General features: G+C 40.9%; 1 protein-coding gene across 47 annotated transcripts in view; it reads right to left on the minus strand.

The window, feature by feature from the left end:
• Nucleotides 1–24,297, minus strand: part of plecb (plectin b) — a 165,884-nt gene that overhangs the window by 42,129 nt on the left and 99,458 nt on the right. For 2 of the 47 annotated variants that reach the window (XM_018683223.2, XM_051075787.1), the window contains exon 1: nucleotides 16,782–21,864. The exons of 42 other annotated variants lie outside the window; for them this stretch is intronic. In XM_018683223.2, the coding sequence (XP_018538739.1) occupies nucleotides 16,782–20,952 (4,171 nt within the window). In that variant the 5' untranslated portion in view covers nucleotides 20,953–21,864. Of the gene's footprint in view, nucleotides 1–11,771; nucleotides 11,999–16,781; nucleotides 21,866–24,297 lie in introns of those variants that run through there. 3 more of the 47 variants (XM_051075786.1, XM_051075788.1, XM_051075835.1) reach the window with 3 other exon arrangements.

A 24,297-nucleotide genomic window follows, 5' to 3' on the forward strand; every position in this document is an offset into this window, starting at 1 on the left:
TGCATTATCAAGCAGATATTCTATACTGACACAGTATTGCTGCTACATGTTTTAGCTATTCAGCATGACAACCACCTGTTGTCTACACAGAATAGTTGCTGGATATACTCAGAGGAAGTTTGTGTTATAGTGGTCAGAACATGAAGCATCCTTCATAATACTTATTATCCACACTTCCCACTCAGCATATAGCCAGTTCTCCATTTCAGTGATTTTAGGAGTTCAATTTGAATTCTTGGCAATGTCAGTCAGTTGGTTAACCCACCACTTCAGTCCAGACTGAGCTCTGCACCTATTGGATGCACTGTCGTAAAACTTTGTATGGACATTCATGGTCCACGGAGGATGAACCCACCTGCTAGCACCACCACACTGTCAACATTTCTGGCTTCTAGTGAATATCTCAACAACTACTGGATGGATTACTAAGCCTAAATACAGTCTTGAAGAGCCACTAGCATGGCTACAGGCTCTTAGTCTTGCTGCCAAGCAATAAACTGTATCATTGTGAAAATGGCTTGGTATAATTACCATAAACAAATCTGACCACCAACACCATGGGTTGGTTCTATCTCACACCCGTGCTTGTGGTTCTGGAGACCATATTTCGATGAATGAAAGGACTCAGTGGTTTTGCCTATGTTTATGCCTTGGCCTATGATTTTCATCAACAAGTTTGCAGTCTATTATACATTCATCTGCTTTTTCACAGGCACAGAATGTGGATCTGGCGGTAAGAAAAGCTACTTACTATCTACTAGCTTTTACTATCAACCTATTAATAATAAATAAAGCACATAACATAAACATAACGCTGACACAGGACACATGCATATATGCCTCAACTGTATACTGACAACCACATAACTAAGCTTGCAACGATTTAGGGCTAGAACAGCCTGCATTTAAGCATTAGAGGATGCTGTTTCCACACAACGTAAACAAATTAGAGGACAAAGGAATTCTAAGAATGTGTCATTATGGTTTTTGAAAGTGCTCAACTACAGAGCAAATACAGGGGTTTAGACAAAGGGAGGACAGACAACACCTTTCATTGTAGAGGATGAAAAGCTGCAGAAAGGATTTGCTCTGCCAGATTAGGTTACCACTCCTGTCTACCCTCTTGTCCCATTTTTCTCATCCATCCCTTTATCCCCCGGTCTCTCTTCGTCAACTGAGGTGAAAGTTAAGAATTTACTGCAATATCTGGCCACCACACCCCACAGAAAAAGGAATGCTGATAAAAGTAGGAGCAGCCTAAACACACCCAGGATTACCACCTCAGTTGTTCAGTAAAGAGAGAGGAGGAGGAGGAGGCAAGGGAGGAGTAAGGAGAGGCAGGAGAGGGTAGCTGCCACCTGAATTACAGCACACACACAGATCATGTTTCTACTGTGCTTTGCAGACAAAGCCAGTTGGGCAAAACCAATGACACACCATGTAGAGAGATCCCTGGCAGCATGACTGTCCTTTTAAAGGTTGGGATTCAAGATCAAAAGCAGTATTGTCCTGAGCTGTGTTGCTCACTACATGACTCAACCAGTCTGGCATGGGAAAAAACACATTTAAAACATTTTAGGTCTTTTTAATGTGACCTGAATGAATGATACCATAAAAAATACATTTTAAATGGAAAATACAGAAATAGACAGACTCCCACTAAATACACTTTCAGAGGTGGTCTGTTCCCAGTCAAGAAAATCTAATGAGACCATGGAGGCTATGTTATTTAAATGTTAAATAAATCAAGTAAAATGCACTGCACTTCTAGTAACTGGATTTTTTTTATATTCTTTTACAGTCGTTACATTTGGTTAATTTATTTAGATAAATACAGTAGTGATGTCCACGCTAATGGACCAAATGTTCAATAAAACTTTGATACATTATGATCAATGTGAATTTCTGTATGAGAACTTTTTTAAAAACTCATCCACAAAGGAGTTTCTAAATGTTCACTCTAATCACAGGGATGTTTTTTTCATAGTTCTGCCATGATTCACTGTCCAGTTATCATTCACACAGATCTCCAGCCTGACAGCAGACTTTAGACGATGTTGTCAAAATTAGATCTAACGATGAAGCTGCAAACCCAATTTAACTCAGACTCAACAAGCCTGTGGATTAGCCATGGCAGCTGAGTTTTAAAATAGCTCAGTGCTGAGCTACAGAGAATCCTGTGGAAAGCCCCACATCTGGGGTTGTGTCAGTCGCTAGTGTTTAATTTGGTGAATTCTAATGCAACAGGGTGTTGGAGAAATAGCTGAGGAAGCTGAAGTGTGATTTGCACAGTGGACGACATTTAAAGCAGCATGTGGCACCCTCTGCAGGTGAGAGCAATGAAACATGTTACTCGAATCAAAGTGCTGAAAATGCAGTGCAGAATAATTCATGTAAAAATCAACTATAATTAAAATATCCAACCGTATGTAAAGTTAGTATGTTACTCAAAAGACTAAACTATTATGATGTTTTCTTGAAACTAGAAGTGAAGTTGTTTTTCAGAGTGGTTCACAAAATGAAGTGCCTAAATAAAGTGTAATTGAGCAAGAATTTAGGGCTGTGTTAGTGGTATTTTGTGACCAGATCACTGTGTTTTTAATTATCATACTAAAAATGGCATTTTCAGAGCTATAAATCTGAAAAGCCTGAGACTGTGGGTTTGGATGTGACCATAACCACCAACTTTTCTCTGCCTTGTTTCCTTCCTTCCTTCTTTTTAAAAACATAAAATATTCATGTTGATTTTTTATTTTTCTTCAGTGGTTATTGCCATGCTGTCTGTTCACTGCTGTTTAGTCATGGGCTATGACTGCTTCGTTATGACTACCCACTTCTTCTTCTCATATTCCAAACAAACTGGGAAAACAAAATATATCAGAGGAGGAGAGGATTTCTTCCTGTAAAAGACGTACCAGAAACTGACAAATGAACAATCACTAAATATTTCAGATATAAAGCATCAGGTGATTAATCAGCATTAAAGCATAACAAAATGCATATGGAAAATGTGGATTTTTTAAAACGACTTAAAAATGACTTAAACAATCAATTGATTATCAAAATAGTTGTCAGTTAATCTACTGACACACTGATGATCGATTGATGGCAGCCCTACTCAAAATAAAATTTAAATACCAATTCTGTAACAAAAGAAGAGGCAAGTTAAAATACACACAAACTAGTATGAATTTGTTGCTACCACCCAAGTAATAAACTACACACTATGATCCTACAAGAAATATCTGGTCTTATTACTAAGCCTAGATCACGTACTGAAGGTTCCTCATTTCCCTTGTGATCTATTAATCCATTATTATGACAGATGGTATGTCCATATGTTATCTCAGCCTCGGCAGTTTCCCCACGTAAATGTGGAAAAAAGGGAACTTGAGATGTGTTTCTATGGTAGCGATTATAAACATACAACACCATGTGCTTTGGTGCTAGCTGTGACTGACTCTTACTCATGGATGTATTTTTAGATGCAGAGATGGAGAAGTCTCCAATAACTGACTGATTTGATGTGGAAACACCGTCATCCACCCACCACAGTCTCTCTTATTCTAACAGAAGGCAAAGCAGTGAAATCACTTGACCACTAGATGGAGCCAGAGCACAACCACACCCAACAGCTCCCCAAGTAGAATAAGCTATGCAGCAATGAAAAAAAGAGAAAACTAAGAACTAAAAAGATCTCCAAATAAAAAAGTCTTACAACTATTATGACCTAAAATAAAAACATTCCCAAAAACTTGAATATGTAGGAATGTGGCTGTAAGATTAATACTAAATACTATACTTCCTTAAACAAAACCATGGTCAGTGGAAAATCTTCCCCAGAAAACCATCATAAACTCATTCATAAACTGTAGTTAATGATACACTATTTATTTGCATGCTTAACTGTTGAATATGCTGTAGATGAATATAAGTGAGCCATTGTTCTTCATGTATAGTATGTTCTTATTTCCAGCCAACATACAACTTTCCTTAGATAAAATCTGACACTGTCAGTGTGGACATGCTGCTTTTAAACCTGTTAATAAATAAATAAATAAATAAATAAATAAATAAATAAATAAATAAATAAATAAATAGATTATATATTGACTGTAATTACTCATTTACAACAAGACAATACTATAAGGTTTTGCTTTAAACAATATAACCTCATATACATTGAATGAGCCTACTAACTGCAATCTAAAGGGCTGCATTTCTTTTATTTGACATAATTCTTATTACTTATTATATCATACCACCTATTATCTTCAGGCACATGTTACTCCACCTCACTGCTCAACCTCAGAGAGACAGTTCCCATGGGGCCTCCTCCCATCATAACACAGGTGTGCCAAAGTAGTTATGGATGGTAGTAATGTATGCTATGCATTGTGTGAGACTAATTTTGTTGTGTGATATATTGCAGCAGCAGCAGCTGGAGGCAAATATCTGTGCGTTTATTACAAAAGGAGCCTGTAATTAAACAGGTTGTGAGATGCACAGCTGAAGTGAATATACAAGGTAAGTAAGTTTCTACAAAGTATAATATAAAAAGATCATTTAAAATAAAGAAATTCTTATATACACTTTATCTATACCTAGTTAATTTAACACGTCAAGTTTGATTTTCATTACATAAAGTAAAAAGTCCTTTTAGCTGGTGCAGTATTGCTCAGAATGTACAGAATCTTTTAGACTTAGACTTAGAGACTTAGACTTGACTTTATTGATCCCTTTGGGATGACTCCCTCAGGGAAATTAAATAAATCTTAAATATTAAAATATCTAAATAATTTTAATGTTGCACAAATATTCACTTTTTAAATTAAACAAATCAATTTACACATTTAAAAAACAGTTTTTCAGTAGAAGCAATATGTTATTAAGTGAAGCAACTCTGTATAAGATGAATATTGTAGGGTATTAGTGTTTTCACCAACATACTACAAAATAATGGTTAACTTAACACTTAATAAGAGAGAGAGAGAGAGAGAGAGAGAGAGAGAGAGAGAGAGAGAGAGAGGGAGAAGCCAATCTAAAACTTATAACTTCTGTTTAGTCTCTCTGAGCGTGACTCTGGTAGTAACAACCATGTGGTTTCACCATGCTACAAACAGCATACACGAATAAACTCCAGTAACTCCTCCCCACACAGTCCATATCTCCACTCACCGGCACAACACATCTTACTGTACAGATATCTGATTCTCTCTGCGTACGAGCTCATCTCATGCAGGTAGTTCCCTCGCTCAGGGTTCCACAATGCAGCCATTATGATTCTGATGGAACAAGAACAACAGGTAGATCCCCTAGAAGCCCTCTGTTGCAGACACACTGTGCCAGCTGGTGTAAGGAGACTTAAAAAGTAACAGGAACCTCTTTCTGAGATGAGAGCTGCACAGTTTGCCCTGCCCCCCTCATTTATGGACAAAACGAAAGATAACAGGCGAGTACAGGTAATTCAACATAATTTTCATCTCATCCTTGATCATGTGTTTATCCTGTCATTCATTTACGAAGTATCATGTTGTGTATTAGATCCATACACAATGACCATGTTGCTCAATAACTTCTAATTATTTTCACCAGTTATTTTCTTCCAGTCAGGTTGAGGATTAACAGCAGAATTCCAGTTATCCAGTGATGCATATTTGCTTAATGTTAACTATTATACTAAATCTATTATAAAACTTGAGTCTGAGACCTGAGTTTTGCGTGAATTTAAAATTAGCCTCAAAAAAAGTTCACTATCACAACTGTACTGCCCTAATGAGTCTCTTATGATATTATAATGATTAGTTCTTCATTGTCCTCAGGGCCTTCTTCAACCAATCTGAAAATCCACAAGAATCACATATTCTGCTACACCACTTTGATATGTTTGTAAAGACTAAAGCCACAAACAATAAACCCTAACCATGTTTAGTTCACAGAGTAATGATTTTATGCCTGTTCAAAGGAAGCAGTATGCTCCAGCTGACAAACACACCTACTGTCGCCAGTCAACTAAAGGACAGGACAATTTACGACAGGGCACAGCTGAGCTGTTCCTAGGTCACATTTAAAAGGGAAAGTGACCTAAATATGCTGTGTTCTCTTCTTACAGGACACTGACCTCTGACATAGGAAGCTCTCTGATGTCCTCACTCATTGCACTGACCACAGTCAATCACAGAGCAGCATTTCTGATTGACCTGCTCGGTTTCTCTTTACAGCAAACATCATTCTTTTTGACCCTGAGTAGACTTACTACATTTGTTGTTAATAACAAGTTGCTAATTTTTGCTAGGCTGTATTTATAGCATGTGGAATGTTACTGAATTGGTATCATATCCTTGCAACCTCATTATACAAAGGTGCAGACCACTTATTCAAAATCTAAATTTAAGATTGTGTCAATATTCCACCATAGTTGTGGGATTTCTGGATAAAATCCTAACCAATGTGGTGTGGCATTAAATAAACAACATAGTGTATTCTTCTTTAACTTAATCATTAAAAGTTTGTTACTATTATCAATTTAATCAAGTGCACTTTATTGCAGTGTTGTCCATAACTGTCTAATACAACCATAGATTTAACATTATAAACTGTAACAAAACCAAAACAAAAGCCAGTTAGTTAAATGGCCTCTGTCCAAAGAGAGCAAAGCCCAACTACCAGCACTTGTGAAGCCAATTAAGCATCCTGATTATTTAATCAAAGTAAAAACAAAGTATAAAAGTGATAGTTTGTGGTTTTAAGAGGGTTAGAGGCCAGACTATTTCCTGGCTACTCCTACTCCTTTTGACAGAGCCAAGATGGCCCTTTGCACATTTCCACTGCTTTTGCTAAGCTAAGCTAAGCAGCTGCTGGCCCCAGCTTCAAAGCTGCCATAGACAAAGTGAATAAGCATATGTTAAGCTATTCCTTTAAAATTAGATTCTTATGTTAAACCTTTTCTACTGAAACTGTACTAAAGTCAGAATTTTGGTTTTATGTCTACACTGACTGAGCAGAGCTGACAGATCTGCCCTCTAGAGAAAGAAAACTGGACTGAGGCACAGTCTAAAAAAGTGTGATGAAAATGATTGAGGAAAGTTTTAACATATAACATGTAACTAAATTATTTGATTATGAGCTGATGTTTTCTGTAGTGCATGAACTGTATACAAAGACCACAGTCATAAAGCGACACTTGAACAAGACACATTAGCATCTTTAGGAAAACTGCTGATGTCACTGTTTACTATATGGACTAATGAGTGCTGAAAAATCTGTAATGGAGGTCACGAGAGGTATAAATAAACTCCCAGCACAGGACCGGATGTGTTTCCATGGTCCCAATGCTGCTCATAAATAAAATCAACTCTAAATGAACAGCCTGCATGTGCTCCATGTGGCTATTTGTCTCTCATCAGGGTTTGTTCACTATTCCCAGAGGACATGAGAATTGTATCCAAAGCCCCATTTCTCTGAGCCCCTGAGGCATAAGTTCACTGTTTATCTTATGACTCATGCCTACTGGTTCACTAGTAGCAGTCACAGTGTTGTGGGCAATCTAGGCTGCTCATATACAATCATGGAAAAAAATACACACATACTGGTGTACAGTAAGTAGAAGCTGGACTGTTCTAGAGTGGGAGTCTGGCTGTGGCTGTTTCCAGGAAGAATGCTGGCTTTTCCACAAACCAGGCCAAAGCCACAGCCAGCAACTCAACCGCCTCGGCCCACACAGCTCTGTGAGGGCCTAACATCCATCTGCATTTGTTTGGCAGCATGTGTGATTAAACGGCACCCATGGCCTTAGCATGTCAAACAGGATGTTATACTTTACCAGTGTTGTAAAAAATGACTCCACAGATTCTCAGCTCGCAGCTCCCTTATGACAAAGATGGAGTGTGAGCTTTCTTAAGCTAGAAGAGCCACCTGTTAAACCTGTTGTGCCCGAGATGCCAGTTATGAAAATTCTTTACTGAACAATTATACAAAGCAATCTAATGTCCCAGTAACAATGTGGGAAAAACCCAGAGGCCTAAAACACCCATCACTCACTACAAATCTTACATCTGATATGTTGTTAATGTTGTTCACCTGAATATGTGAAGTGTGAGTTTGAAAAATTTGTTACAGTATATCTTGCTAGGCCCCTGGGGTTGACATGCCAACTTTGGCAATATGAGGAAGGGAAAACAAACACAGATGATAGGTCAAAGTTCAGTGAGTGAATGCCACCTGATGCACCTTGTGTGTGGCAAAGAGTATTTACAGTCTGACTTGGCCACGCCCCCTTCCTTCATGACCTTTCATACGGCCTCATTCTGACATGGACAGAAGCGAATGTTAACATGTTCCCACCTCTGCATGGACCACACAGCAGACTGAATCTGAATCTGAGCTAACAGTGCTCAGAAGTGGATAACATCCCAGTGGTGCTGTATCTGCTCTCGCTGTTGTAATAAGTGATAGCTCAAGCTGAGGAGCCAGTGAGTGGACAGAGGACAGAGCTGTCATCATGCAGAATGGACGCCAATAAAAGGGGGGACAGTTAAGACCAGAAATCCCCATGAAGACCATAGATCAGCAGGGACAGCAGCTGCATGTAACTCTTCAGTACCTCATACAATAAAACAGAACATTATAATATTGCTGTACAGTAAACAGTACGTTATATGGAGCCATTAGCTGTCAAATATTCATCATTATCTTTTAAAATTAAATATTACCTTCAGCATAATTTTAGCTGTGTCAAAATCCATCTGTAGTAGCATCTTTCTATCCTGGGCCAATATTGACCATATCATTGCCTTAGACATGTCTATTTACTCTGTAAAATAAAGTTTTGCTTTTATTACCACTCCCTCCTGACTCAAGTCCGAAGCTGAGTTACACATAAACTATTGCATATGTCAGTCCAGTTTCCTCATATGTCTTCTCACTAAAGTTGCACTCCTTTCAAACACAGCTATCTTAGATTAGATTACATTATGTGGACAGTTTCTCTGCATGACATCCCTAATCTTTTCATTTTAAAAGATAAGGTAATAACAACAACACTGAACCCTGATTGCTGTATCGCTGATATTTAGAATGTAATTACGATCTAATGGTAACGTTATAGGAAGGGGGGATCATCAAAGTCAGTTAGAGTCATATTTTGGTTAACATGATTATTTGTACAACATTTCTTTTTTGTGAACAACTTTTTTATTGTTATGAAATGTAAACAAGTACGTTTACAGATTGTACATTTGCACATTTCATAGCAATTCATCTGTCAGTCATTAAGATATTTCAGTTCAGACAAAACACACACACAAAAAAAAAGACCAATGTGAAGCCACAGGATCAAACAGCTTATCGTTTATGTGCAGTATTAAGAGGATGCAGCCTATTAGGAGTTCTACATATACAAGTTAAATGTTTCTTCAGGGTAAATAGTAGATAAAGTCATCAAAGTGGCATTAAACACACACACCGATCCATGTCTTTTGTGTAGCTGCGTTGGTTCAAAGGCTTCCAGTTGGTTTGGGGACTGGTAGTGCCTCTAGCCTCGCAGGTGTATTGAACCAATACTAAGAGACAATTCATCTTAGTGAAGAGACACCCTCTGGCACACAACACATACACATACACACACGCACACACAAACAGACCTTTGATCCGTATCCCAACATGACTAAACAGGTTTGGGAGGGACCTCACGGAAGCATTGTTGTAATAGCAATCAGCAGCCATTCTGCAGTGCAACAAAGGAACATCAGCTAAGATCAGCTAGGTGGAGACTGGACTGATTTTTATATGTGCACACACAGACACACACAGCCTGTTGGTGCAACATGAGCCAAATCGAAGGCCTCTCACGCTGTCTGAAAGTAATTAGTACTAATCCCTTTGCAGCTACAAGTAAGAACAGATACTTCAGTCCTGCAGGTGGCAACATGGCAGTGTCAAACTGGCACAGAAAGGCCTGCTGGCACCTTCGACTGGTCACAGTGTGCAATGACTGACAGGTTTCAAGGTTACACATGAACGTGACTAATGCAGGGAGTAAACACGCCACACGGGCAGCAGTGTTTGAGCTCATATGGGTTAGTAATATGACCTCTTAGATTTGGTGTCAAGTAATGACACATACATAAGCAAACATGATACACATGAAGGACACTAAATATACACAATTATCATTTGCTACTGATAACACAGTATTAGCACCAAAATGAGCATTTACCAGGTTAACTCAGGTTACTCCAGTCTGACAGACAAAGGTGGAGATAGAGCAAATACTCCTCTATCATCCACCTACTTTGAGACTTCACTAAGGTGCTACTCTATTTTGATTCAAAATCCTGCAACCTGTGGCTCTCTTACCTTGCCTCTTGTGTTTTCTCAGGTGCCAAAATACAATCAGGGAGACTAGGTGCCCCAAAACCACCAGGGCGGGGAGAGTGGGTCCTGGGGGGCTTGAAGGCATTTGTTGGCACAGAGAGAGATAAGGTAGATGAGCTGAGGGGACAAGCCTGGGCTGTCGTAACAGGTGGGCTCTCACTCAGGGGGTGGGGGGTGGGGGTGGGGGTGGGATAGCATGGGTGTGGCTACAGGGACATTTTAAAAAAATGATGTCCCAAGCAGGAAATTCCTGCTGTTTTCTACACCCTGGAGCCACTACTCAAAGTCTTCTTCTGGCTGTTCAGCTGTTTTTAGATCTTTATGACATAGGCCAGACTGTACTCTCCTCATGTACTCTATACAGTGACAGTATACCAAGCTTTGTTGTCACACTGCAAAATATGTAGCTTTTTCTTCAAATACAAAAACCTAGAAGACAAAATAATCTTATCAATACAGTCCAAATTCAACTATAGCTGTTATCTCTATTAGACTATTATTCTAAGTATCTCTCAGTTTCAATTGTTGCAATTTAGCAGCATGGAAAAGTACCTTCATTGTGTTACACTACTTATCTGATGCTCTTTTGTGACTCATTTCATCTTATTGCAACAGGCACTTAGTATTATCACTGAGAATGGGCTTGTTATCTGCATTCTTGGCAGACAACTCATTTCTGGAGAAAGGGGTCAAACCAATAAAGCAATGATAGGAAGGCAGTACACCCTACTTTTGAATATCTTTAACTTTTTCCTAAAACTACACAACTAGCTGATGACACAGTAAAAGGTGATAAATAAAAAGCTAATAAAAAAACATAACTTTAAAAAGCCCTATCTTTATTTTTGACACAACAATAACAAGCTTACTTCAGCATTGGGCTTGTGCAGAATGATAGCAGGTGGTCATGGCTTTACAGCTATCTGAAATAGCCCAGACAGACACATGGCTGTCATTCACACATTTAAACTAAAACGTTTTGAATAAAATACACTTTTTACAAGTTGCTCCTGCTTGTTGACGTCCAGCAGATGTCAGACAGACAGGAAAGACACCTCCTAAAGCTGCCAAGAAGGGGGGGTTGGCATTGCCCCCACTGCTCTCGCCGTATCTACATACCATCAAATAAAGGAAAATATAGAAGGCAGCCAACATCACTCATAATTCATGACAATCACATTGTGGACAGGTTTAAATATGGAACAATCTGTGCGGCAGTAAGGTGCTGTTTGTTAAATGTGAATGTGTGTCTCTGTCGTGTTTGCGTGAGTATGTGCTGCGACTGGGAACACAAAAAGACTTCACACAGTGTGTTTGCCAGAAACACTGACAGCAGCCAGACAGACAAACACAGTTACAGACAGACACACCACAGCAACCCCACTCTGTGGACCTACCAGGTATGATCTTCATCTAAGAGACGGTACAGAGAGGAAGAGGAGGACGAGGGTGAAGAAGAAGAAAAGAGCTGGACAGAAGGGGAATGAAGAGCACAGGAGAGACTCCTGTTTGTTTGCTCTGAACTGCCTTGTTTCTCCCTTGTGTTGAATTTTGACAGGCTGCGCCTGCTGCTTGGATCCGTCAGCCCGCTCTCCCGTGGCCAGGGGAGGAGGGACGGCACGTCAAGCCTGGGGAAGGGGGCAGGGGCGAGGGGCTTAGAGGGCAGAGAGGGGTGGGTGGCCAAGGGGGAGAGGGCTGGAGCTGACTGGGGGTTATAAATATCCACTAGAGCCAGATGATCACACTGTGTCACAGTTAGAAACTGATGGAAGTGCTCTGGCGGGACACTTGGCTAAACTCGCCCCCTAGAGACACCCACCACAAACACAACCAGATTCTCTCTCTCTTGCTCGCTCACTCTCTTTGATGATGATGGTGGCAGGTTTATTCTGTGATATTAAGTCACATCCCTCAGCCAAAAAAACAGATCTCATGTCTCTGAGTCCTCTGGGCTACAACATAATTAACATATGTTAGAGTCATCAATTGGACATGATATTGTCAGCACTTACAAAAGTGGACTCATCATGATTATACCACAATAAGTATGGTTTACTAAATGATAACTTCCAATTCTTAGTTTAAAAAACTTAATTTGAAAAGTTTATATATATAAGTTTATATATACACACACACACACACGCGCGCGCACACTTCAAATTCTTGGTGCTCTAGAAATTTATCCCAGTTATCCTTATGACACAACAATTATAATAAGATTGTTACTTAATGTCTGATATTTAAATGAGATGGGTTAAACTGGATATGTTCAGTGGCATTATGGGGGAAAAAAAACACTGGCAGGAACATTAAGAAGAAATAGCAACAAAGCCAGTTAATGTGAAAACTCAGAACTAACACTGATGGAATATTTACTAGAATCTGCCTTGCACTAAATGTCCATCATCAAATTCAAGTTTAGTGATTGACACATTGAGAGCATGGCCGCAGCTTTCAATGTTCATCCCCTATTGCTTTTGGGATCACAGCAATGCCAAACATTCTCTATATATAGTAGGTTCTAATATATGCATATGGCTTTGCTAACTGTAGTGCTGACAACTGGTTCTATTTCTCTGTAATGCTAAAAGCAATTCCACTCAGTGTCTGGAGAGCGGAGCTGGGATTGTCTTCTCTCATGAAATGTGGACAGTATAGATAGATGGATGAAGGCAGCTATCATGAGAAACCATGAGGGGGATTTACAGAGAGTCACACGGAATACCTCCATGAACATCCTCATGTGCCTTCACAAACTCTTGAACTCAGCAGGCGCCGCATGCACATATCATTCATGTTAGGACACATAGCCGAAAGGTATTTTAAGCTTTTGTCCAGAGGGAAATACTTCTTGTCTCAATCTACACCTATATACTACAGAAGCTTCCTTTTCTGTCTTATAAACATTCATAAACATTGCTTTCATCTACTTAATATAAGTAATCCTGACTAAGCAGGTGGTGAGGTGTCTCTTGAGAAAATACAACATGAAGTAAGGGTCAAAACTTAAAGGTCAAATACTTTAGAATAAGGATGAAGACACCCTACAGAATACAGCACATGTGGAGGCTGAAAAAAATCAAAAACCGTTCCCCTAACTCACAAAACTGAAGTCGTGTTAGTCAGCGCCTGTAATAAAGCCCAACATGTACCCAGGGAAATGACTAATGTCATAACCATCTTGGCCAAACCCTCAATATATTCCACATGTGATCGATCTCCCTGTTTCCAGGGCTTAGCCTACAGTGAGTTAACTGTTACATGCTACAACAAATTTCTTATCTGAATCACTCTGCAGCCTCTACTCATTCTGTTGCAACAGGCTGCCATTACATTTGATATCAAAGAGTCTGCTCGCCAACACGGCACTTCAAACTGGCAGCTCAAGCTCCTGTGCTGGAAGGTCACACACAACCGGCTCATAGGAGAGGATTATGTTTTGGTTGCTCATTACACTATGTCATCACAGTGTAAACTACAGTACATTATTTGTTTCATCCTGGCCATCAAGAATTTCAGAGAACTTGTTTCAGACTCATCACAGAAGTACTGACCACATACTACAGTCATTCTCTCAAGTTTCATTATGATTCTGTATTTTCAGCATTGGCACACACTCTTGTATCAACATCTCTTCACTGTCAAAATGTTTGCTTGGTGTGTTTGTGTCTCAGTTGATGAAATGTAGGCTGATATGTTCCGACACTTGAAAAAGTAGAAGTGATTTCACAAGGGAGTCAGCAGTAAAAGATAGGATATGGCAGCTAAGGTCATGCAGCTTGGTTTGAGCAAAACATTATGGGTGGCCAGCAGCAGAAACAGCAGCAGCTGCTTTGACTTCAGCTGCTCAACAATCTATTGATAGATAGCATGACTTTTGAACATCCCTCATTCTTTTCTTTTTCTGCTCAAAAAGGTCAGGCTCATAATTCAAGCCCTCAGATTTGAGAATGGTCCGAGTGAGTCACAGCATCAAAATGATGTGCCACCATAATGAAAGGCACAGAGCTGCAGCATACTGTAGCTGTTCATTTAACCAATCACACAAGTATGCACGGGCATGATTTCAGAGATGAAAACATTGAGGACCTCAGTGGCATGTCTGGGATGTGATTTAGTCTAATTGGCCCTGGTGCCATGTGTGGGCAGAGTTTAAACAGCCTCTCAACCATGTCCAGTTCATATAAAAGAGCTCAGTGCACAGCTTTTGTTTAAATTCATACAGCGCTCTTCATTCAACAGAAAGTGTCACACAAAATATCAAAGTGCTCACTTGAAATCAAAACCATCTTAAGTAGCCCTTGTTTTGAAAGCAACATTTCTGTGGCATAAGTCAGTTTTTCAAATACTTTCCCTCTTCCTGGTTTCCACATCACTGATGCAATTCAATAGAAAAAACAGGAATTACAGCAGCACAAAAGTAGACATACTTTACTGCAACTATATCCCAAGGGTGTAACTGTGTCTGCTGACAGCTGTTTAATTAGATAACATACCAAGAATACCACACTCTATGGGATAACAGTATCAAAAACACTATGTCTATGAACCAAAGCTGACACTATCCATCATATCTGAGGTAAAATCAGTGAGAGACTGCTTTGGCAACAGTGCACAACCTGGCAGATGCAAAGCTTGATAACCAAAAAGAAAACAAGGTTTGTCTACTACATGATGTGAAATGTGTTCTACTTGGGAGTTTTATCTTACCACCTCTGACTTTAGCTATAGCATTTGGTCTATGTGACAGATGACAACGATAGATAGTGGACAGCAGATGTCAGCAGTGGGTCAGCAAACAGTGGTCTTTACATGGCACTGCTGTATCCATATCTGATAACTTGAGTTGTATATGTTGTTTACTGTATATGAGTCATGTCATTTGTATCTAACTGCAAAAGAGATTTATTTTCCCGATGAGTACCACAAATTGAATTGAAAGGAACCAGCCTGCTAATTGAATCCAGATCTGCTGTCACGTGTGGAGCCAAACAAACACACCCATAGAGCTGTGAGCAAGCTATTCCAACTTCCTGACTTTTTGTCCATTGCTCACACCCACAACAGACAACGCCCATGTGAAGTCCTTCCTATACACCCTCTTAAGGATACAAAAATGAACATGATGGTCAAAACTCTGCCTTATTCTACTTAAAAAAACTGAGAAATATTAGACATCATCCCAAATCTGGAGTCACATGAATATGCATCATCATCATGCTTTAATATAAGCAATGCCAGTTTCACTTCAGCATAGCCAACCACAGCATCACATGGCACCATTTCTGGACTTTGTGCAGCTTTTATTTTCCAGATCCAGCAAAGGAGGACAGTATACAACACTGGTCCCACATTGTCTACATAACTCTCATATCTTACACATATGATTACATAATGGTATGCAAGGGTCATGCTTATCTTACATGCAAGACAGACTGAAAAGGAGAACCAAGCAAACAGCCACGGAACATAAACCAGTGCCAGGAACACAGTATTACTAAAGTAAAGAGGAGAAATACTCCCAAAAGCACCACACCTCCCTCTCTTCGTCAGTCTGGCTTTAACTCACGCGCAACTATCTCTGCAGGGAACAGGCGAGGCTGAATCTCAGCAAACAGCCCCACCTTGTTGGAATGACTGCAGGTCTGCATAATCTCATTTGGCAAACACTCAGAGGTGGCTCCAGAGATTACTGTTTTTATTGCAACAATGTGCAGGCTCAATTTATTATCTAACAGAACTGGAATTCCCCACCCAAAAGCGTGTGATTTTTGGGTAATGATTTGCTTAATAGATTAGATTAATCGATGCATGTAAATAATGTGGGAAAATTATAGTTAAGATTTTGATTTGTATAATTTTATATGTAGTTATTAAGTAAGACTTTCACCTGCAATTATCTGTGGAGGAGGAATCAATGTTATAAAGGTTGTGCAAAATCTGACAGTGTCTCAGATACACTACAGGGTGTGATACGACAGTGTTACTGACTACTTAATCTATTTTAACACACAGATAATTAAATCACAGCCAGATCTCAATTCTTCTCACCATCTCACTGAGTCTATTCCTGAAGAGAGACTGCCTCTAGTCCACATCACACAACAGAGGTTGGGCTAGGCTTTGTAATATGCAACTTTAAGCCATAAACTGTAATCAAATCACCCTAAATAATACTTTGGAAAAGAAGTCAGAGACAATTACAGTATGGGAATGTTCTTCGGAGCATGAAATACTATCAGTGCATGACAATGTGCACCAATAGGACCGTCACTGAATACCCTACCTAAGACCTCCCACACCTCAAAGAAAGGTGGGAACCTAGGTGCAAGGGTAATTACATCACATACTCAGAGAAAATAAGGACAAAGCAGGAAGTAGGTTAACTAACACGCATTCAAACAAACCTTCAATGAAGTTTGGCCACGTCTTCTCCTCTGGCTCCTCCAGTGAGTGGTCCCAGTCTGCCTCAGGTGAGGCTCCTAGCACACTGACCTCCGTGGCCCCTGAAAGAAGTGCCCGCTCTATGGCAATCTCCTCCAAAACATCCAAGTCCAGTTCATCTCCTTCCACCTCAGGTGGCACAGGTGGAGGCTGTGACTGCTCCCCAGTTGCCTCGGGACTAATAAGCTGCTTCACCTCAACTATCTCTTCTACCACTACAATTTTCCTCCTCATGGCGGCCTCGTCTATGTCAGGGTTTACGGACTCACAGGTGTCCCCTAGGTGAGGCTGGTCAGGCTGGGCAACTGCGGGTGTGGCAGTGGAAGAGGGTGTGTCCTGCTTCAAGTCCCTCTTCTTCTCTTCCTCCTGCTTTAAGGCCTCAGAAACAGAGAGCCTTTTCTCTGTGCTGTGCTCTGCTGCCTGAGTGGCCGAATGTTGTGCAACTCTGGGAGGCTCCTCTTGCTTGACTAGGGGGCTGGCCTGTGCCTGAGCTACAGCTGCTGTTACTGCTGGTGCTGCTGACGCTAATTCTCCGGCTGCGGGTGCTTCCCTCGCAGTGGAGGATGTTTTTGGTTTCGGAACCTCCCGCTTGATTTTTTCTGCAAAGAGCAGTGCTGGCTCCACCTCCCCTTTGTCTGCTGGGGCCTCAGAGAGCACAGCTGCTGCCTGCTCGTTTTCCTCCCTGCACATTCTTTCAGGAGTCATCTTTGGAGAAACATTCATTTCTGTCAGTTCAGAGGCCATGACAGGGCTGTCTTTAACTGTAGCCTTGGGCAGTGATGTAATGTCAGTGGATGGCAATGCTTCTGCTTCATGCAAAAGGACAGGCTTTGTGTTTATAGTCTCTGTTTCTAGTGCCTTAGCCTGCTTTTTCCCTCTCCCTTTCTTCTTAATCTTTGAAGATTCCTCTGCAGCTTTCCCTGTGCTTATCAGGGATTTAGTCTCAACTGTGGGTTTTTGAGATTCTGACAGTGGCGCAGAGCTTTTCTCCTCAGGTTTGTAGCTCTGTTGTATGAGCTCCACTTTAGTTATTTTCTGCACAGTCACTGTTTCAACTTTGTTGACATGCACGTCCTTAGATTTCACTGGCTCCACAAGGGGCAACTTAGCATTTAACTCGCTCTGGGGGCATAATGGTCCCTGTGTGGTCTTGCTGACACTGCTTTCCTCAACATTCTCTTTTACTTGAGCAATATCTGGAAGCTCCACTGGGGGCACTGCAGTGATCTGGCCACACGATAGTGATGCTTCTTCAGAAATAGTCTCAGTTTGTTCATGGACTTTGTTATTGGGCTTCCCATCTGTTTGTTTAGAGATGTCTTTTATTTCCCTCCTATTTATATTAATTTTAACCTCTGCCTCATTTTTCTCTACATGTGATGCTTCCTCAGTCTTTACACTGGTAGACACAGTTAAAAGCTCTGAGGTAATCACTGGCGTGGGTTGAGGGGTACTTTCTGCCACCTTCTCCTGGGGTTTGTCTTTTGAGGTTTTTTCATTTTTCACCTTTGTGTCAGATAGTTCCTCAGGATTGGCACTCTTAGATATCTCACCCGGAGATTTCTTTTTCTTTCTTTTTGATTTAGAGCTTCCTTCAACCACTTGTTTGGTTTCCTTAACCACCTCTGTGATGTCCATATTTTGACTGGGCTGGGGTGAAGAGGAGTCTTTCTGTGCTAATGTAATAATCTCTGTTACTGAGAGAGTTGTTGTACTAACTGTAGTTGCAACTTCAGGTACTGAGGACTCAGTCAGTGAAGTAGTTTTTGGGAGCACTTCATCAGTTTTATGCTTTGCTGATAGATTCACTGAGGTTAGCGAAGCATCAATGGGCTCCTGAGTAACTTTAACTTTGGAGATCTCTTTTACTTCATCAGTTGACAATACTAGCTCACTGGTGGTACTGGTAGGTACAGGTTTGGTGGTCTCCTGAATAATAGTTACTCTGGCAGTTTTCTTGGACTTCTGATGGTCTATTTTTGATTCGACTGAGGTCTTAATTTCTGCAGGCTTAATTGATTCCTCTTTCACTATTGCTTTCTGAACCTTTTCTTCCTTGACATCTTTATTAGCAGATTTTGTGGTGACAGTGGCAGTGTCAGTAAGAGGTTTGTAGGATTCCTGAGCAGATGCCATTGTAGTAACTGTCTGGGGCTTCACTTTATCAGGTGTAGTTGCAACCGTAGTCTTCACCTCTGCAAATTTAACTTGATCCACAATCACCTTTGTTGCCTTCTCTTCTTTGACACCTTTATCAACAGGTTTTATGATGACGGGAGCAGCAGTGACAGTGTCAGTAAGAAGACTGATTGTTTCCTGAGTAGCAGCCACTTTCATAACTGCTTTGGGCTTTACTATATCAGCTGCCATTTCAGCTGTAGATTTGGCTTCTGCAGATTTAACTGGATCCACAATCACCCTTTTTGTCTTCTCTTCTTTGACCTTTGCATCAGGAAGCATTATGGTAGATGTAGTAGTTTTTGGGAGCACTTCATCAGTTTTATGCTTTGCTGAGAGACTCACTGAGGTCAGTGGAGTGTCAATGGGCTCCTGAGTCACTTTAACTTTGGAGATCTCTTTTACTTCATCAGTTGACAATACTGGCTCACTGGTGGTACTGGTAGGTGCAGGTTTGGTGGTCTCCTGAGTAATAGTTACTCTGGCAGTTTTCTTGGACTTCTGATGGTCTATTTTTGATTCGACTGGGGTCTTAACTCCTGCCGGCTTAATTGATTCCTCTTTCACTATTGTTTTCTGAACCTTTTCTTCCTTGACATCTTTATTAGCAGATTTTGGGGTGGTAATGGCAGTGTCAGTAAGAGGTTTGTAGGTTTCCTGAGCAGATGCCATTGTAGTAACTGTCTGGGGCTTCACTTTATCAGCAACTTTAGTCTTCACTTCTGCAGATTTAACTTGATCCACAATCACCTTTATTGTCTTATCTTCTTTGACACCTTTATCAACAGGTTTTATGATGACAGGAGCAGCAGTGACAGTGTCAGTAAAAAGACCAATTGTTTCCTGAGTAGCAGACAAAGCTTTGGGCTTTTCTATACCAGCTGCCATTTCAGCAATAGATTTGACTTCTGCAGATTTAACTGGATCCACAATCACCTTTGTTGTCTTCTCTTCTTTGATCTTTGTATCAGGAAGCATTATGGTAGATGAAGTGCGTGTGACCATTTCATTGGACTTTGTGACAGCTTTTTCATCAACAATCTTGGACTTCTCTTTGTTTGTTTTAGGAGCAAATGGTTCAGCTGGAATCTTTGATGTTGCACCACCTGTAGCCTCAGCGACAGCAGCCACAGTTAATGGTAGGGCTGTTTTGGAGGACACTGATGTCAGAGTGGTCTGTGATACATCCTGTTTTAAAGCTGCTGTCTGAACAGGGACAGAACTTGGCATCTTCTCCTTTTGGACCTCATACACTCTTCTCTCCTGTGATGTTGTTATTGGCCTCTCACTGCTCACATCAGGCTGCTCACGAGACACTCTTTTTACCCTGGTCTCCTCCATCATCACTGCTTCACTTCTGAAGCCATTCCCATTCCTGAACAGAGGCTGAGACTGGTCCTCCACTTCCCATGATGCTTTTGGCCTGACTGGTTCTGCAGCCATTGGACGACCCCTAAACCTGGGGGTCCTATCCGAGTAGCTTTCTCTTTCCCCAGGGCCCATCATCTTATGGCGGTAGCCTTGACGATCAGCCAGAGCCTCTTGGCTCTCTGCTTCACCCCTGCGTCCTGGCTTGGGAACATAAGACGTAGGACCTTCCACAGACTGGACCCGTGCAGCCCGGTGAGCAATGGCTAGAGTGGCAGCTGGCTTCCTTACCCTCTGTAGGGATGCAGGAACAATCTCAGGGGGCAAGCGGAGGTAGTCACGCAGGTAAACAATGCCCTCATTGGTCAGGTACCAGTAGAAATGTCTCCAAGCAAATGTCTCCTTGACATAGCCCCTGGACTTAAGAGACCCCATGGCACGGATTACTTGCAAGTTGCTCACACCTTGTACTTCAGGGTGCTTGATCTGAGGTCTCTTGTCCTTTTTGGCCACCATGACACCATCTCGAAACAGGACCTCATAGATAGCCCTCAGGTCCCGCAGGGGCATCAGCATTCCAGCAACCATTGTGCTTTATGTCAGTATATTCTCTCCAAGTAAAACTAAACTGCACAACATCAAAGAAAGCAGAATTAGATTGTCTCACGCCTTATTGTGTAAAAGAATCCAGTGGCAAAACCGGCTGTCACGTGTCTCTCAATTCTATTCGAAAAGAATGAAAGAACAAATCCTTGTAATCTTTTTTCTTACTTTCGTTTCCTCGTGTTCTGTCCTTTGGATAAGAAAAAAAAAAAATATTCCTCTGTGAAATTCGACTTAAAACAAAGTCAAAAGTGTGCTGTCCCCCTCCAGTCAGCGTGGCTGGGAATGAACAGTCTCCGTTCTGCCGAGATGGCAATGACAGAATGGAAGAGAGGCAGCGTGTGTGAGAGAGTGTGAGAGAGAGGGAGTGAGGCACACTTCTCAGTCCGGCTCCTCCTACCTTCTCTCGCTATTTCTTAGGAAAAAAATGGCATGGAAAAAAATCACTCACTAAAGTAAATAGTACAGCAGGAAGTAGGGAGCAAAGAAAAAAGAATGTCTGCAATAAATTGATCGGAATAAAGAAAGAGCAAAGTCAAATGAATAAGGCAACACACCAATGAAGTGTGTTTAAGCACATGCTCTGTAACACTGTGACTTTTACAGAGACACCCACCCACACACAATAGCACACGCCTCCTATGTAATGTACACACAACTCTAAACACACACTAGGACTGGCTGACACACACCCTTGGCGTGTCACACACACTGGCCTGAATGAATGGACTTTTCTAAACAGAGATTAGTTGTAAGAAAGTCGACCAGTTGGTATGTATCTATCCTGTCCTGGAGCGACTCGCTGAGCGTCCATGTAGGTTATCAAGTATAAGGTGTCTGGTTTTACACATTTCCTGATCAGGTATCACTGAGGAGCTTTTACTCTACACACAGGGTGTGGTTTTCAGATATCATGTCACATAGTCTCTGAATGCATAAAATAAAGACCAGTGACATTTGAAGAGAAATTATATAAATTACCATAGATGGATTATGGTCACCTTTAATAGACATTTTACAACATTTTACAAATCTTTTTATAGACAGGATATGAGAAGACGAAAGTGTCGTGACATTTTAATTCCCACACCGGTAGACCCATGCTGATATAAGCTAACAGAACTAATATTAATTCTATCTAAATCTGTGTTTGTTTGGAGGGTCTCCAGGCCACCAAGTGAAGGAAACTACATAGACTAATCAGTGTTTCCCATTTCAGCTCATTAAAGTGATGCAAGAGGCTGTAAAGCTCCCTCAAGTTGCTGCTTCAGACAGCTAATATTAGGGCTTCACTCCTCAATTTAGCTGGGAAGCAAGAATCTCTCTTGCACAACTATATAAAGAACTGTGCATTATAGCTAACCTTTTCAGCACTCTAAGGAACATGATATCAGATTTCTATCCCTAGATCACTTCTCCCCTCTGTACATCTGTCTCCCGTTCGTCTCTCTGTGTCAGTGAGAGTGTCCTCTTATGGCTAGTCCAGTGAAAGCCAAACTGGAAGGAAAATTGACCATTGTTGGACAGAGCAGAGGAGCACATGCTCACTCATCTCACTGAAAAGACGAGGATATGACAAGTAGAGTAAGGAGACGGTACTGTGCTGGAACACTGTGATCTTGTTGTGAAATTATAGTGGTGGTAATTGGGCAGCAATGAAATGATGCATTCCCCCTGCTGTTTGAAACCACACACAGTATTACACATCCAAACACTGGTGGAAAACTGTTTTCTTTTTTTCACCATGGCAACAGTCAAATGAAGTGAGCCAGTTCTGAGTAAGACACATATCCGCTTTCAGGGCTGCAGTGGAGCAGCAGGCCATAAATCTGTTGTCCTGGACAGCTGGACTATACTGTCATTTGTCAGAGCACTATTAGCAAAGACACTATGATATGAAACAAACTATTAGCACATTATCAAGCTTTCATCAGCAATCAAGCCAATCAAAAAATAAAATATCTGAGTGCAATATAATAGTCTTTACATACAGTATGTACTTATGCAAATATTTAATAATTTCTTTAGCGACTAGTGCCTTCACTAATGCTGCCAAAAAAAAAAAAAAAAAATCCATGTACGACAGCTCTCTGACATCTGTCTTGTCAGACTCTGAGGTGATGCCCCAGGCAATGTCAGTATGTACTCCACCTATAGCAGATATGCCCTAAACATCTCTCATGATGTTATTTTTTCTCAGGTGAAGTTAATGATTCAGACTGAAGGCTGGGAGGAGCTTTCAGAGCAGGAACAAAGGGATTTTCAAGCTCACTGTACAAGAAAGGCATTCCTCTGAATGATGAAACAAATGTTTTATCATTGACATGCTACAGTTTGCCTGACACTTAAGTAAAGATGGTGGTGGTGGCGGCAGGTATAAGCTAGTTGCGTTTGTGCATGTGAGCATCTGAAAGTCTGGGATTACGCAAGTGTGTTAAAATCTCATTAGGTTGTCTCTGAAGTATTTTATCAGTCAGTCAACCTGATATGAGGTTATAGAAAACAACATAAGGGACTTACTTAAACAGAAAAAAGAAATATCATACTAACAAACCAAATAAGCCCCAGTAATATGCTGATTAACTATATGATCAAATTCAAGCCAAGAACAATCTTATTTGGGGTAATCTGCATAACCATGCATGGTGCCTTTGCTCTCTGGGCTGCATATCAGTGTGATTTCATGCACTGTTTATGCACAAAGTGTTCAGTGAACTTCAAACTTCCCACAGTGACCCTTACTCTGGCTTGAGGCCCAGTCCCTTCAGCCATCCAAATATTAAATATGCCAGAGATTTACTGTATCACCAGGCCTGACAAACCCTGGACATGAAAATGATGTGCTTCCTCTACTACACTAACACACTGGTAACAGTAGCCCTATGCAGGTTTGAAGTGCTGTTAGCAACTTAATAAATGATCTTAAATAGACTCTCAGAAGGGAATGGGATGTGTGATCACTGCAGAACTAAACTAGCAATTTAATCTTCAGACTATTAACATGCATTGCTGCAGTCAGCCACAGAAACATGATGTGATTGATTGAAGCAGATAAAGGACTAATACGACTTTAGGGAAGTGTCTGGATAGTTTCCTGGTTAGGAGCCCACTTCTGCTTTAAAGTTTCAGACCTCCACAAGTCCCAGAATAGACTTGTCACCACCAACTGATGGCTGTTGGCGACTGGCCCACTGTAAAGGCCTCTGCTCCTGGGTCTATTGGTGCTGCATACGTGTCCTCCATTCTGACATCAGATCCAAGCCACTCCAGCCACTTCCAGGGAAAGAAAAGGTCAGCGTGGCCTTTCTTACCCTCTAATGTATGTGCTTA

The sequence above is a fragment of the Lates calcarifer genome, linkage group LG15 (assembly GCF_001640805.2).
Source record: "Lates calcarifer isolate ASB-BC8 linkage group LG15, TLL_Latcal_v3, whole genome shotgun sequence".
Lineage (NCBI taxonomy): Eukaryota > Metazoa > Chordata > Actinopteri > Centropomidae > Lates > Lates calcarifer.